General features: G+C 38.3%; 1 protein-coding gene across 1 annotated transcript; it reads right to left on the bottom strand.

Annotated features, from left to right (window-relative positions):
• Positions 1–720: 720 nt before the first annotated feature.
• LOC128111611 (keratin-associated protein 8-1) lies at positions 721–906 on the bottom strand. The gene has a single exon (XM_052739864.1). It carries the CDS (start codon positions 904–906, stop codon positions 721–723), a length of 186 nt encoding a protein of 61 aa, XP_052595824.1.
• Positions 907–17682: the final 16776 nt, after the last annotated feature.

Here is a 17682-nt window from a genome sequence, read left to right on the forward strand (position 1 = left end):
TGTGAAAGTTGCTCCTGTGTTGGTTTTCCTAGGGACAGGCAGGAATAGTGAGATGGGAGAGAGATGTCAAATAACACTGGGTGCATCCTTGGCATGAGAGATGTCGGACTCATAAAAATCCTTCTTTGTTGTCTTATTCCAGTCCACCATTTGTGCTGCATTAACTCATGGTATGGGGAAGGATCAGATAAGCAACTTTTTTCAGGATCAGCACCTACCCTCTTGTCAATTTTCCCCACAGAATCAAGGATGATTTGCCTCTTCACAACTCCTAAGGCTAAGTGATTAAAAATAAACCTGCTTCCCTCCCCCACTCAACATATAAAAAAAAATATGCACATACCCAAAAAAGAAACTCCACTCAAGGATGGAAACATTATGCAAGCTGAGACAAATTTATTGAGAATTTGACAGACACTTCCACAAGTTCACCATGACAGGGAATCATGAGAGTCTTGAAAAATTCAGAAGCAAAGCATGCCACGATGATTGCCAAGCTTCTGAAAAAGTCCCAAGAAACAGGATCCAGAGAAGGCAGCTTGAGGCATCATCTAGATTTTCAGTTCCTTTGCTTGAGACTCGGTTGTAAGATCTGAAAAACAGCTTCTGGGAAGAGGTGGATGAGCAAGTGAGGATGAAAGAAGAAGGTAAAGCTGGAGCCTGGAGGTGCCACTCAGCCTTCACGAAGAGATGAGTCTACGCCAGGGAGACCACGGCACATCAGTAGAGAGCATATGGCCAGTATCTTCTGTAAGCTCCACAGCCATTGTAGCCATAGCCAAGGCCATAGCCCACTGGAGAGTAGGTGCTACCATAGCCACAGCCAACACTGTACCCCAGAGGGTAGCCGTAGCTGCCCCAGTAGCACCCTGGGAAGACAGAGCCTTCAAAGTCGGTGTAGTACATGATGTGAGGAGTGGAAGGCTTAGGTAGGAGGGGAGTGAGTGTGATGGATTCTCTAGTCTCAGACCGTCTTTATATACCCTGACTAAGGGGTGGGGCTTGAAAAAATACAAGGCCTTCATTTTCATTCTTGACATCAATTTGCATGACACAAAGCTCGTTAATTTGCTGTGCTCTTGCTTAAGAGTCTTTACGAAAGCTTTTGTGTGATATAATGCAAGGAGACGATTCCATCAAACAAATTACGTGCCTTCCAAAAGGGGTTATTGCGGGACTTCAAAGCCCTTGGTCTTACCGACCCTATATGTAATTTCAGTAAGCAGGCTTTGTAACGCCAAGAAAGATTCCAATGTTGTTAACTCTAATGCAGTCATCTTGTGCTCTGAACTTATACCAGGGCTGGTTTTCAGTAGATAAGTGTTGGACATTTGAAGTCAAATAATAATTCATGAGTTTGTCTCAAAATAAAAAAAAAAGAATCAGAGAATCTCTTAGCATTTGCTGGTTTTAAGAATTCTCTCTCTCTCTCTCTCTCTCTCTCATAAGGCATTCACCACAGACCTTCCCTCATCTATAGCCAATTGGTGCAGGAAACTAAACTGTGCAGAAAAGTTAATTTTATAGATCCCATCAGAATTGTATCTAGTAGTACATGTCTATACCACCTCTGCAATTAAAAATTAGTAACATCAAAATATAATTTGTTGATTAATCCTAATACTAAATGTCAAACCAGTGATTTGCTGATCTGATACACTATTTCAGGTAAATATTAAAAGAAATAACATGGCAAAAACAGGGGAAAATGGAAATTTTTGTCTTAAAATAAAGACTATTTTTCTACTAGATCCAATAAAAGCATTTTACCTGAAAAAAATATGATGATTTTATAAAGTGTCAAGTGATAATATGAACTCACTGTTGCTTCAATTTTAGAATGATTATGTATTCTAGGATGGGGAGCCTAGACCATTCCCCTTTAAATAGAGATATAGCCTACAAATAAGAACTGGAGGCAGGATCAGATTTATCAAAACTATTTTGGACTGAACGTGACCTGGTAAATCATTCCCCCAATGCTTGCATGGAAATTTCCCTTCATAGAACTTTGTATGGGACTTAAAGAAAGTATCACAGATGAGGGCACATAGCATGAAACAGAAAACAGAGCAGAGTCAACCTAGATGGTACAAAGCAGACATGTGTTATACACCAGCCCCTAGACTTTACTTAACATCCCAGAAGTGACTCCATTATATCAGCAGTAAGGGGGCATACGTTCATTCCAAGGACAAAATGAGACTCTTAGAGAAACTCAAAGCCATGCCAATGTTCTAACCACTAATTGTTTAATTACAGCAGAGGCAATTTTGAAAACACCCACAGAGTTGCCCCACCACCCTACTTCATAAAGCAAGGGGCTGCCTATGGTGATTCAGAACTTAAAATCAAATCCTTCATGTGATGTACAACTAAAAAGGGACAGAAAATTACAATTAGTTTCATTGCTACATGTAAAGATACTAGACAGAAAAGCATTCCCTAAAGTCCTTAGAATGAGTTATATTATACTGCAACCTTTATCATATTGCTGCATTTAATAACAAAAATGTAGGTAACATTGGGGAAAGAATTAAACAAAAATACATTGTATAGCAAGAAAAAATATTTGAATCAATGCCAAGGTTCAATCATAAAAGCCTAATTAAATACATTCCCCTCCCCCACCACCCACCTACCCAATCTGACACACGCTGATTTTTGCCCTTGATGGTATAATATATAGCTTTGTATATGAGTAATAATGGTGAATAAAGAATTTATATTTGCTGTCTGTTTAAACTACCATATGCTGTGCTTAGAAAACACAGCTTGAATTCTATCCACAATTTATACAGAAAATAATGTAAAGAGAAAACTTTAGGGAAATACATTGTTTCTCAACAAGTCATTTTTTTTAAATAATAGGCAACTCAACCTAATTGAATATATAAAAGCTTTGTTCTGATATGTGATTTTCAAGGAGAATCCATGTTTCACAGAGCCTGAACTTTGTACATATTGAGAGCCTTCCTTGTGAAAAGGAAAACAATATAAATACAAAATCAGTGCAAAGGTAAATCACCACAAAGAATTTAAATGCCAACAAAAATGACAAATGTTAGAAAATTCAGGAGCAAATACTGTTTTTACTACTGAGCTGCCTAACAAATGTCTCTATTTTTCTTCCCCATAAATGAGCTTCTGGCTCCATCACTTCAAGCTCTTCCCTCTATCTCCCTGGACTTGATGTCATGGAAAAGATATATCCCAAGATATAATCTTTAGCCATGAATGCTCACAGCACACGCTCCAGGTCAGCTGGCAGAGTTGCTGAGATGAGAATGCTGTTCCTACATGAAGTAGCTTTGATGGCTATGTAAGTGACTCAAAACCACAGTAATCCATCCTTCCAATGTCAGTTAAGTTTACTTCTCTTTCACTTCTCCTTAGTCAGACCCCAAAAGAAATCTCTTTGGACTTCCCAGTGCCTCCCAATGAGTTGTAGGAATCTCCAGAAGGAATCTGAACTAATCCAAACTAATCCACACTAATCAGCACTAATCCAACCCAAGAGCAGCTCAAATGTCACCCCTCAACCTCCTCCTCAACAGACTCATTCCATACGGGGGTCTCAGGAAGAGAAAAACATATTCACATATGCTGGGTTGTCATTTGCATAAAGCTCAGGATGTTTTTCTCATTTAATGGCATTCCTAAAATTATGTGTAATCAATAGCTTTATTTCATTTTTAGTCCTCTTCTTTGATTTAAAATAAAGTTTAATCTGAATAAAGATGAGGAGGAAATCCTGTTCCTTGCTCTTCTCCAAAGGAAAAAAATATATACATGATATACATGATTTTCAAAGGAGGAAGCAGTTCAAATATGTCTAAGTATCATCACCTTCAAATGTAATGGTTCTAGTCAGTATATTAGTTCCTTAAAAATATGATACAATTAGAAGGTAATGTTTTTGGGGTTGCTGTTGTTCTGGTACTGGGAATCAAACTTAGGACCCTGACCGTGTTAGGCAAATGTTTTACTACTGGAGAACATTCTCAATCCACTAAATGAGCTTTAGTATATAGGACAGTGGTCATCCTAAAATACAAAATTTATCTTTCAATAAGCAAACATGTATTTAAAAAGACAAAAACTGAACATCTCTTGAATTGCAGGTAATTGTTAAATGCTAAAAATTGTAAAAAGAAAAAAAAGGTGAGAAATGGTAACTACACTGGAAATGATCAATAAATGAAATTCGTGTTATATATCCTACTCTAAAAGGACAAAAGGAGAGAATTCTAGCTAAAGTAGTGGAGACCGACCAGGAAAGTTCCATCGTGGAAAAATAAATGCATTAACTTTGTCTTGAAACTGGTATTTTACTAGTGAACACAGATAAGGGAAATAGTTGGATCTAGGTAACATACATTCCAAAAAAAATAAACAGTTGAAAGCAAATTCACAGTTGTGTAGCTTGATCTGCTTAAGGGGCCCCCTGGCAGTCAGATCAGGATTCATCTCTGGTGCATGAGCTGGCTTTTTGGAGCCCACTACCTATGGTGGGACACCTCACAGCCTTGAGGCAGAGGGAGGGGCTTGGACCTGCCTCTACTGAATGTATCAGGCTCTGCTGACTCCCCATGGGAGGCCATACCTTGTTGGAGGAGGAAGTGGGGATTGGTTTAGGGGGAGAATGGTGGAGGGACAGGAGGTGGGAAGAGGGGGATCTGTGATTGGTATGTAAAATTAATAAAAAGTTTCTTAATAAAAAAAATTCCCTAAGATGATGTAAAATAATGATAAGGAGGTGCCTTCTGGAAGTCACTAACAGTTCAATGGACTCTGAGACGTAGAAGAAGGATGAATGAAGGCCAGTGCTGAAAAGACAGTCAGAAAGAACTGCTTTGAATGTCATCTGGGCATAACAGGGCCATTGCACTCATGGTGATTGATTGCACAAGATGAGGCCAATAAACACCCCAACATGGTGGTGTTCACAAGTCCCTTTCCCCAGCCAAGGAGCTATTGATTGCAAGGAGTTAGTGGCTGCTAGGGGAAAGAGAGTCAGGGCTTTGGGGGTTTTGTTTGTTTGGGTTTTTTGGGGGGGATTTGGTCCCCGACCTGGCCAAGTTGGCCATGCTCCAACAGATGGATTCACACAGATAAGTATATAGGCAGAATTCAATGGGTTATAGCATTGCATTCAATGGGTTATAAAAATACATTAATAACATTTTTCAAAAGAAGACATAAAGTTACTTTCTTAATCTGCTACCTACAGCCAAAATGTTTAGACAACAAAAAGTTTTATTATGTTAGGCATAGGCGCACACACACACACACACACACACACACACACACACACACACACACTTCAAAAGATTTCAATACAGTAATGTGGGAATAAATAGAGTATTATATCCTTGTCTTTTCCCCATCACCACGCACACATATACATACACCAACCAAAATTAGCTATCTACAAATTGTATTAGAATAACTCAGGAGACTATTTAAGAACCTTTGCCAACATGTTAGAGACAAAACCCTGAGGGTAATGAGGTAAAAAGATTAGAAACACCCATCACTTTACTAAACCAGCATGGTTTCTAATTACATTCTAAATATTTGTCATTATGCCCAGAAAGAAGTGTACTCCTAACCTTTTATCAAAGGAACTTCTCTTTGCAACAGAGACCATTATAGGAAAATGCAACCAATCAAAATGCAGAGTTGTGGAGCCCAGCCCAAGTGATACCTCTACAACACAATTCCCGAACCTAAGGCTCAGGAATCATTTTGGAAGCTGGAGTGGAAAGACTGTAAAAGCCAGAGGACCAGGGAGCTTGATGTGAGATTGTGTCTCTTAGCAGTTTCAGAAGCTACACCCATAAAGTCTCATCAACATAGTTTCTTAAACATGAACTGAACAGGACACCACCAATAGATGAGCTAGCATGGAAGGAAGAAGCCCATGAGGCCCCAATAGTACACAAAGAACTACAGGGAACTACGGAATACTGGGAATGACAGAAATAGTCTTCCCCAGGGAAGAGTACACCAATTGGTAATTCCATACCAAGTGGTCAGCCGTGAAAATGCATATAAATAAGTAACATTAAACAGACTGAGCAGATTGTATGTATATATTTTAATATATACATGTATGTGTATGTATATACTTACAACAAAGAAAACAGGGCTATAAATTACAAAGAGAACAAGGGAGGGTATATAAGAAAGTCTGGAGGGAAAGAAAGGAAGGAGGAAATGATGTAATTATATTATAATCTCAAAAGTTTAAAAAAAATTAAATGAAAATAAATTAAAAAATGAAAGCCAATACTGAAAAATAAAAGAGCAGAAGCAATAGCTTCGTTTTGTTCATCACATCCCATCCCCTCAACTTGCACAATTTAAGACCAGGAGACAACTTCCAAGCCTCTGGGGCCCTGTCATGGGAAGACAGATGAAATAAATTCTGAGGCCACAGCCCCTCAAAGGGCTTGCTGTAGTGCTGACTCACTACATCACTGGGGAGACATCGAGAAACAGCTGGGAACTAAGGAAGCCAGGAACTGTCAAAATTGGTGACTTGGCACAATCTACTGAGGCTCCCAATGACCTGCTTTTCAATGACCTTAGCAGCCTTCACCAATGGGATAATTTCAAATGATCTGTTGCCAAGAAATACAAGAAATGCTAAAGGGAGTTTTTCCAGCATAAATCAAAGGATATTAATTATAAATATGAAAACATATGAAAGTATAAGACTACCTGGTAAAACATAGCACATTGTTTAATTCAGAGCACTCTAGTATTACAAGTGTGGTAATGGTATTATATAACTCTGAGATAGAGGTTAAAATATAAAAATGTTAAAAAGAACTTTAGCCACATAACTTGCAGTGGTTATGCAATATGAAAAGTTGTAAATATTTACATCAAAAACATAAAAGGAGAGGAAAGATGCCAAGCATTTGTGTAAGATCAAAGTTTTATTGCCAGTTAAAATATTGTTTTATGTAACCCTCCTAACACAAAAGAGTACCTACAGAAAAGTGTACTTATAGAAAAAGAAGGAAGGAAGAATCAAAGCAAGAAAACAAACACTAGGTAACAAAGAGAGCCAGAAATGAACGAAGAACCTATAAAACAGACAGAAAGCAGTCCCTAGGCAATTGTAAGAGTTGTGTTAAATGTAAAGGGATTAAACTCCAGCCAAAAGACACAGAAAAGCTGAATGAATACCAAGCAAGACCCAAGTATTTACTAGCTATAAGAGAGTCTCTTTACTTCTATGACACAGTTGGACTGAAAATAAGAGATGAAAATAAGCAAGTGGAAAACTCAGGGAATAGAAACAGGCTCAGTTCTATCACAAGGAACATCGTTCAAGCTAAGAACTGTGACATGAAAGGAAGTCCAGCTGTGTTAAAAAGAGGAAATTAATTAAGGTATTTAGCCCTCATTAATACATCTATACACACCATAAGAGCTCTTAAATATATAAAGGAAATATTAACAGATCCAAAGGGAGAAATAGGTGTCAATATAATCACAGTAGAAGACTTTTAATATCCCATTTCAACAGTGAGCAGACCATTTGAGTGGGAAACCAATGAGAAACCATCAGATCTAAACTCTTCTTTAGACCAAATGGACTAACAGGGCATATGCTGAACTCCATTTAGCAGCAGCAGAATAGAATTTGCTCGCAAGCACACACAGGGCATTCTCTGGAGCAAATCAACTGTTAGGACTCAAAGCAAGTTTTAGCAACCTTGGAACGACTCAAATTATATTAATTAATTTTCCATTACCAGTAGTATACAATTAGAAATTGATGATGGAAGAAAACTGAGATAAAAAACAATCACAAATAGGTGAAAATTAAGTATACCCGCTTCCACTGAGACAGTGACATTAGAAACAATAAAAATGTGGAATACAACAAACAGATTAGTAAGAGAAAAGTTTATAGAAATAAACTCTACATTAAAAAACACAAATCAACTTCTATGTCAAGGAATGAGAAAATCAAACTAAGCACAAAGTTGGTTGAAAAAAGGAAGTAATGTTTGAAGTATAAGTAAATGAAGTCATCTAGAAACATCAATGAAATATTTTTGTAAGATAAAACTGAAAGATCTTTGTCTCGACAATAAAAGAGAAGATTTACATAAAATGAGAAATGCAAGAAAAGTTACTATGACTGATAACACAGAAATATAGAATCCTAAAAACTGCTATGAACAATTATAGGTCAAAAGATTGGATAATCTAGAAGGAGTAGGTTAATTCCTATGGCACGTAATCTAACAAAAATAGGAAAGAAAGACAAAACATGAATGCTTCAATAATAAAAAATGAGAGCAAATCATAGTAAAATATCTCCCCCAAAAAATGAAATACAGGAGAAGATGACTTCACTCTTGAAGAACAGTGGACCGCAATTCTTCTCAAACTCTCTCCAAATCTCTCAAACTCTCCCCCAAACTGAAGTAGAAGGAATGCTTCCACACTCATTTATCAAAGCCAATGTCACCCCAACAGGGAAGCCAGGAAAGGTTCCATATGCCATGAAAATTATAAACCAATGTGCACAGAAGTACACTACTAAGTAAAGTCCTAGAAAATTCAGTTCAACAGCTTTATACAAACACCATATACCAGAGAATAAAATTGGTTCCATTACACAAATACATGTGGTATATGCCATTAATGGAGTGAAGGATTCAGGTCACTTGACCATCAAAACAGATGTTGAAAATAAATCTGACAATGTTCAACAGCTTTTCATGGTAAAATCATAAATAAATAAACTCCTAACAACTTAGTGAAGGAATACACTTGAATAAAACAGAAAAATAAGTTAATAGCACTCTTAGAAAACAAAAAGTATTTCAGTAATATCTACTACTCATAAAATAAAAATTATAACTTCATGTTTATGGTTATAGAAAAGCCTCTAATTTATACTACTTAAGATGTCTTGTGTTTGGGCAAGGCATGGAGGTATGCACCTTTAATCCCAGCATTCACAGAGGCAGAGACATGCTAGTTTCTGAGAGTTGGAAGCCATCTGGTCTACACAGTTAGTTCCAGCCAGCCAGGCCTGCATAGTGATCTCGCTCATCTCAAGAGAGAGAGAGAGAGAGAGAGAGAGAGAGAGAGAGAGAGAGAGAGAGAACAAAATTTTCCCTATGTTTTAGTCCTTCAGACCTACCATGCATCTGCTCATTCTAAAGATTTGGCACATGGTGTTTGCTCTGTGAGGAACTGTTTTTATCTCTGCAACCTTCAGATACCAACTGGACCACTTCCTTTGATATGCTTTTCCAGCCCCCTCAGTTAGCATTTGCATATAGTCTCACATCAGACTTCCATCTTTCTCACACATGAGTTACTTATCACAGCCGCCACTTAAACATTACTGGTGGGCCTAACATCTACCTGCTTATTTCAATTGGAACAAAAGTAATGTTTTTAATTACCATGGATTTCCTCATGTCTGGATCTCTACTGGCCTCAATGTAGGTTTTTCAGTAAATATTAATTGAATTAATTCATGAAAGAATAGGCTAGGCCTAAGTGGGCCGTTCACTTGCTGTGAGAATGTAGGCAAATTACTTTTTAGGGCTCAAGTTTCTCAACTGAAAAATGAGATGAGCTGACCTCCTGGGACTTCTCACTTTATGCACTGTATGAGTCTCCCATCACAGTCACAGACAAGCCAAGATTACAATTCAACCTTCTGTCATTATAAGTTGTTCACTTAGGCATGTCACTGTGGGATGTGCTTTAGCTCACCTCATTACAATCCTGCGAAGACCAACTAATGAACTCCCACCTCCCATTCCTTTAACAGAGAAAGCAGTGATGTGAAGAGCAGAGAAGAATTACTGAAACCATACCATGCATAATATAGCACAAGAGCACCACCATAGTTTTAAAATGCTAGCCTGCAGAAGCATCTCCCAAGATGCTGTTTAGAAATGAATGTTTCTCAGTTCTGTTTCTGTGTATTCTGCTTCTATGGGTGTGGAGTAAAACCAAGAAAGCTTCCTTCTTATGGGACACCAGGTGATTCTCACCAAGGTGGCATTTGGTTATACCTAGAGCGAGTCACAGTTTCCTGTGGTAAGGCATCTGAAGACATCCTCTCTAACAAAATGTAAAATAGTGAAGGACTAAAAAGAAATATAGTCATACCAGGCTTATTAAGGAGAGGTAATCTGATTTACAGCAAGTTTGCTCTCCTCAGAATGTTTACAATGTCTAGAGGCATTTTTGTCAAGACTGGGAGAAAGGAATGTGTTACTTAGTATACAATGGGTAGAAGCTATAGATCCTTCAAACTGTCCTGAAATGTGCAGGGCCACTCTCTTCAACAAGACTTATCTGGCTCAAATGTCAATAGAACTGAAGTCAAGGTGCCATCGAGCCAAATATAACTGTCAAATCAGGAAATGACGCTACACTCCTGTGACCCCAGCATTGGGAGGTGGAAGCAGGAGGACCAGGAGGCTAAAGCCATCCTTTGGTTTACAGCAATTCAAGGCTAGTTTGGGCTACATGAGACTCTCTCTGTCTCTGTCTCTGCCTCTGTCTCTCTCTGTCTCTGTCTCTTTCTGTCTGTCTCTCTCTGTCTGTCTCTCTCTGTCCCTTTCTCTCTGTCTCTGTCTCTGTCTCTGTATCTCTCTCTCTCTCTCTCTCTCTCTCTCTCTCTCTCTCTCTCTCTCTCTCTCTCTCCTCTCTATCTGTGTGTGTCTGTGTCTGTGTCTGTGTGTCTGTGTGTCTATGTGTGCTACATGAGACTATGATTACTGGGCCATATGCCAAAAATGTGTCAGTTGACTTGATAGGATCAGAAACTGCTGACCAAAACTAGGTGCTAATCTAAGACACCATTTCCATACCTCAGCACTTTGGGAGCTAACCACATTGGTGAGGCTAGTTCATTAATTATCAAGCAAGAGCTTCATTAGTAAGGCTTACTATTTGATGTAGAAGTCCTGTGGTTTTCTTAAGAAATAACACAACACCACAACAATGCCTGGGTGTGAAATAAGACTCCCTGACTCCTACGGGGGGGGAACCTCACATGTGATTCATACCAACATGAAAAAGGTATTTCAAGGAAGGCACGGCTTTTCTTTTTTGGCTGCAAGCTTTTTATCATGAGTAACTTAAGATTGTCTCTCTTTACATCCATCTTATTCTTAGATGGAACTGGGAGAGCTAAGGTCTTCTTCTGCGGGATAAATGTGGTACTTGAGCCAGACACTGAAAATGAATGTAAAGCTAGACCCACAAGCTGAGTTAGTTAGTAAGGTTGTTTGAAATGTTCTAAGACAGGCTCACTTTTGAATGGAGTTTGACATTAATTAACCATTCATCGGCCTCTGGAAAACATATGAATTATCCCTCTCAGGATTCTTCAGACAATGGCCATATACTCAGCAAACAGCAAGTACAATGGCAAGCTCTGTCAACTGCCAGCATCATTCCTTCATAACCTGCACTGGCCAAAATGCATCATGGAAATAAATTTACAATCTAACTTTGAAAACTATGACCATAACTAGTATGCCAAAGCTTCTCTTACAATTTAAGATGGCCGTGGTTGGGAGAGCATTGGGTTAGTAAAGTGTTGCCGTGCAAGCGTGACTAGCTGAGGTTAGCTCCAAAACCCATGCGAAAGAGTTGGGCAGGGTCGCTTGTGCTTGTCATTACAGAACAGAGGAAGCACGGAGACAGATGAATCCCAGAGCTCGTTCTATAGCCACCATACACGACCTGACTAATTCCAGTGAGACTTTGTCTTACAAAACAAGGTAGTGAATGCTCCTGAGGACTGGCAACTGAGGTCGACTTCTGGCCTTCACATACCTATACACATACACACACCTATACGTACACACACATCTGTATACACACATCTATACACACACACCTGTACACACACACACACACACACACACACACACACACACACACACACACACACTTTTGAACTGTTCATAAGGAAAGATTTGACAGTACTGAAGTTGCATTCTAGTGTCTTAAACATACAAGCTTCCAACTGGAAATACTAAGTTATGCGTGGAGAAAAGATTCCCAAGATAGGAGCATCGTTAGAAAGGCAGAAAAAAATAAACTGTATATAACAGAGCAAAGGGCATTCTCAAAGATAATGTCAGAAGGCTGAGAGACAAGGCACTAAAATGAAATTGTTGTCTAAGAAACAACAGCATATTTTCAGAGACAACAGTACTTAATGTGCTTAAAGGTCTTATAAAATACCCAAAGAGCCTCCTGCCTAGCAAAACTTAGAACCAAGAAATGTTTTCTTTTATTTAATACGTGGCTCTCCTGCTCTAGCTACAAGTGGCACTCCTATACTCTCCACGGAAATGAATAACATGATCTAGTTTTTCCTGTAATAGCAACAAAAACAGAACAAAAGTATAATAAAAATAATTTCTGAGAAGAAAATTATCTTTTTGATGAACATGGTAATGCATACACCAGTACTTTAAGAATCAACAGTGAGATGTGTCTTCCTCTCTCCTGCCTTTGGAATGAAAAATCAATAAGACAGGGCCAGTGCTCAAATTTTATGTGCACATAAATCACCTGAGAATCTTGTTAAAGTGGAAAGTCCAATTTCACAGCAGAGGCTCCCAAGATGCTGCACTGGACAAGTGTGATGTCTGTTTGCCTTGTCACTAGACTAAATTGTAAGTAGCAATGGATTTGACTTTTTCTACAAAGTTTTTAAATAATTAAATTGCTTCAACTAACATTTAGTAAGGGTATAAAATGATTATGAGTATAACACGATGCTTGTCCTGGAGGAATTTAAAAGTGCACATCACATTGAGAGAATCAGAGTTGTCAGTTAATGGAGGCACTGGTAGGGGAAAAGTCACTAAGAGCCCTACAACACTGATGGTCAAATAGAACATCCATTCCTTTCTTCCCATGCACAAACTTGAAGACTGCAAATCAAATGAGGCCACTCTTACACAATGAAAATCAGTGTTTCCATTCCCTTCTATCCATGCACAACCTTCAGAGCTCAAATAGACAAGGTCACCCTGAGACAGTGGGAATGGGAGTAATAATCCCCTTCTTCCCATAAGCAGCCCTTAGAACTCCAGGTCAGATGAGGTCAGTATGAAACAAGGAGAGAGTAACACAAACCTTACAAAGACCTTCCTATAATCATCCCTAAAAACAAAGAAAGCAAGAACACTACGTCAAACACAGCGATGATTACACCACTTTGGTGTGAGCTTTGTTCTATCTCTTAAAAAATTATTAACAAAACCAATTACAGACTCAAGTTCACTTCCTGACAGTACCTGAGGTAGGCAGAGTAATGGTTTCTCAAGGGAGCAATGACTCTAATCCCTACAAATACACTTATCACACAGGAGAATTAAGGTTGGCAACAGGCTGGTCTTGAGATGGGGATGTTATTGTACGTTATCTAGGTTGCTCCAGATGGAATAACAAGAATATTTGTAAGTGTAAGAAGACAGAGAGTCCAGTGTTAGAATCTTGGAGTGATTTACAGCTCTCTTTTAAAAAGGGTGGAGATGCACAAGCTGAGAATGTTAGACGCCCTACACAAACTGGAAAATCAAGGAATCAACTATGTTCTAGGAACTCTGAAATGAATGTTAACTTTTGATCTCTGAGTCCAGGAAGAACCATTTTCAACTCCTGACCTCTAGAGCTGTGAGAAAATGAACCTGTGTTGTCTTAAGCTGTTAAATTTGTGATAGTTACAAGGGAAACATAAAACTATTTTCTAATCCAAGTGGTACCCCTCTTAATTTAACATCCTCCAGACCACCTAATCCAAGTCCAAACTCTATAACAATCCCCTGAAGACATCTTCCCATCAAGACACCCTGCAGTTCTTATGCTGTGTGGTCTCCTACTGTAGCAACAAGTTAATACATCCAATTTCATCTGAAAAAAAAAAAAAAGTATGTTCCTGCAGCTGGGAGACTGACTTGGTGCAATAAAAACAATAATAATAAACTGAGCTCTAACTTCTAAACTGAAACAGGGGAAGTTGCTGGAGGTTGAGTAAGACCTTCTGAAGGCTCTGTAGGAATTGTCTAGAAGAGGATATAAGAGAATAAAGAATTATCAAACTCCCCATTTCAGGATGGGGAGTATGGAACCTTTATCTAGAATCTTTAGCCTAGAGAAAAGATTGGGCTTTTGTGTGCTTCTGATTGCTCTTTTTCCTTAAAACTATAAGGAAAATCTAAAAACCACAAACAACTTACGAGAACTAGCTACATGATTTTCTTTATATATTTAACTTATTATATGTATCTATTGAAGAGGGATTAGGACTTTCAGGCAGAATGGATCTACAGCTGGGGTAAGGATCTATGCAAGAAACGGTGAAGTGTTAATGGAACAGAAACATTAGGAACAAAAATCAGACACCACTTCTTAGACATAATGAGAAGGAATTACCGTAGGAGTTGGCACTGAGATTAAAAATGGAGATGAATAATTATTTAAATTGCCCCTTTCTGAGTGAATATGAGGAGGCGTGGATTGAGGGGAGGCAGAAGGGAGGTAGAGGTAGGGAGTGGGAGGAAAGGATGTAAAATAAATTAATGAATGAAATAAAAATAGATATATAGATAAATAAACAAACAAATAAGTAAATAGAAATGTTTTTCAAGCATATGACCATCTTGAAAAGATATTGATAGTGTCAGTTAGGGGCCAACTGGCAAGTATAAAGCTAAGGTTTTTCTTCTCTAATTAATGACAAAATAGTGGGCATGTGGGGCATCAGACGACTTCATTTTGGTATGTTAGTTCAAGACTTGTTTTCCCATTTGCTTAATATTTAGCCATTGGGACACATTAATTGCTAGCAATTTCTTCAAATGAAGCCAGTTTCCTAAGGTATTTGTCAGATTTAAATACAATTCTATTCACATAATTTATAAGCTATAAACCATATTGTATAATGCATGATACTGTTATTGACCAGAAAGAATTGCCATGACAGTATCAATCAGGAGGGAGTAAATTTCTGCATGATGGGAAGAAGGGAAAACAGAAAAGAAGAAATAGCAGCACAGCTTTTTTCCCTTAGCACTTGCCTGACATCTTCAGATACCATGAGCTCTCAGCCTCGGGGAGGAGGGTCAGTTCCAGCTTGATTCCTCCAAGTCCTGTTTCTGAAGTGCACACCGTCCTCAGCAATTGGAGACTTGACTTTAAGTTCTAGAAGGAAGCCAAGGGCAATGCCTTTATTGATTCTGGAATTTTGTGGATCCCCCCTGACCAACAACTCAAAGAGAGGATTTCCATGTCTGGCACTGGTATTTTTGTTAAATACTCTATGACTTTGGAAAGAGCATTATGGAACTAGAAAATGTATTGAATGAGTTAGCCCAGACCCAAAAAAACAAATGTCATGTGTTCTTTTTTATTTGTGGATCTTATCTCTGAATCTTTAGATTTAAATATATAACCTGGAGTAAACAAAGAAACCAGGAAAATAAAAGGGGACCCTGTTGGGATGGAAGACCTCTAGAGAAAGTGTAGGAGGACACAGATGCTATGAAGGGAAAAAATAGGAAAATGGGAGACTTTAGCTGGGGTAGCAGATGGAGATTACTAAAGAAATCTACAACTGGTTAAAATGAGAGAATAATGGGCCATGAGTGTCCATCTCCAACTGATACACCTAAGTCTCAGGGAACATCAACAAGATCTTAAGAGTCAGAGAACCAGAGTCTCTGCGACAAGATGTTACAGAGAAGCCACACCCAGGAAATATCAACAGTATGGTTACACAGAAAAGACCTGTGCATACTCCAGTATGGATGGGGGAAATCTCACAATGCTCTATCCCTAGAGGAAAAGCTATAAGGCAGTTCACGGCTGCTGAGACAGAGAACCAGTTTCTCTGGAGACCAACCTCTAATCAGTTATCTAGTACCAAGTTGTCAGCCCCAAATATGCATATACATATAAAAATTAATTATATTAATTATTTTAAAAGACTCACAGAGAGAGGGGGAGAACCCAAAGATGAAGAGTAAACAAATATTCCCTTCAAATTCTGAGACAATACTAAAAATGCTAGGATTAGAGCAGAAACAAAAACAAGGTAGTAAAAAAGAAAACCCAGCAAAAGACGGGGAATGGAAATTAACAGAGTCACTAGTGACCTGTGCTTTATAGTCTGTTGTTTGGAGAACACTACCTCTTCCAGGCTGAAGGTCGGTGTCTTTCACAATAAAATGAATCTTGCTCATCAGTGAGCTCTGTTCCTATGCATAGACTTCCAGTGCATCTTAAGAACCTGTCATTCTTAAATAAGAGAGGATTATGTACAATTTAATAACAATTGTTGTAGTATATTATTATTATATTGTTTTAGCATATTCTCATTATCAATGAGAATATCAGCAATGATAACACAGAAATGGAAACACTTAACATAGATACTTACTTTCTAAATTCATCCCTACTAAAAGAATTCAGGGATTCTGGGAAAATCCCTATGTCCACAACCAGAATAGAAAAGTCCAAGATGAGCCTTTGGATTATTCTGTTGAACCACAAAGAAGTGGAAAAATAGTTCAAGAGTGGTGTGGGCCATTTCCACAAGACATAGGAGCAAGTGTGAATGGCATTTAATCCTCCATGTCCAGAATACTTTGAATATCAAATTTAACAACAATATTAATTAATGTAAATAATTGAGTAAAATAAGAAACCGTGAGCCAGTGGCAATATTGATTGAAATTTAAAAAATAAGCAAACACAATAAATGAAGAGAAGAAAAGCACTTTTATAGTATAACATCAATTAACAAATAAAATAAGGCTTAAAATTATTAAGTCTAAATGGGGAAATAACTTTATAATGGAGAAACTTGGGGAAAACCTGTTCATATGTGATGAACTGACAATATCAACTGAAACTGTGTAAGCATACAACACAGTACAGCTCTGGTGAGGAGGACAGAGAAGGATACAGCTTCATGTCTACGGTGGTTCTGCAAGATGCACCATATGAGTAAATAAGAAGGAAAGTCAAGAACATTCAACAAAACCTTTAGTCCACAGTCTTCAAATTCGTGGATGCCAAGAAACACAAAGGCTGAGAACTGGTCCAGACTGAAGAACACTAAAGAGATCTACATTATACAGGGTTGGGTCCTGAGGGGAAAGGGAGCTACCAGAGACAGTGCCAGACAACTGACTAAATTCTGAACAGCGAGTGTGGGCAGAGGGTTGGAGGGAAAGCAATGGCTTTACAAAAGGACCTTGCCTCGATACAAATTGTATAGAGTAATTGTTTGTTTTTAAGGAAACTATTAATGTCCTTTATATATTAGATGGTGGATTTAACATCCTTTTAATGCCTTTCATATGCTAATTAGTGAACGCCTGAGGGGAAGGACTGTGTTTGACATCTGTGCCCCTAGAACTAAGAGTGCTGCTCAGTGCTGTCATGGCAAGGTAGTGTCTACCAAATGAGTGAATGCCCTCTTGAAGAAGGTCTTGCTTCCAAGTCAGACTCTCCCTGCTTGAATGTTTCCGTAGTCTCAAAGTGCTAAACACAGTGGCCACAGCCAACACTTTTTAATGCATGAATATATGAAATTTATAATGGACTGTATCATATTTACTCTTATAAAGCAGAAATTTAACAAGTCTA

Source organism: Peromyscus californicus, unplaced genomic scaffold (genome assembly GCF_007827085.1).
Source record: "Peromyscus californicus insignis strain IS unplaced genomic scaffold, ASM782708v3 Scaffold_16__1_contigs__length_79575227, whole genome shotgun sequence".
NCBI lineage: Eukaryota > Metazoa > Chordata > Mammalia > Rodentia > Cricetidae > Peromyscus > Peromyscus californicus.

Excerpts from the sequence above, each read along its gene's own strand:
- LOC128111611 (XM_052739864.1), bottom strand. The coding sequence starts at position 906 with ATGTACTACACCGACTTTGAAGGCTCTGTCTTCCCAGGGTGCTACTGG.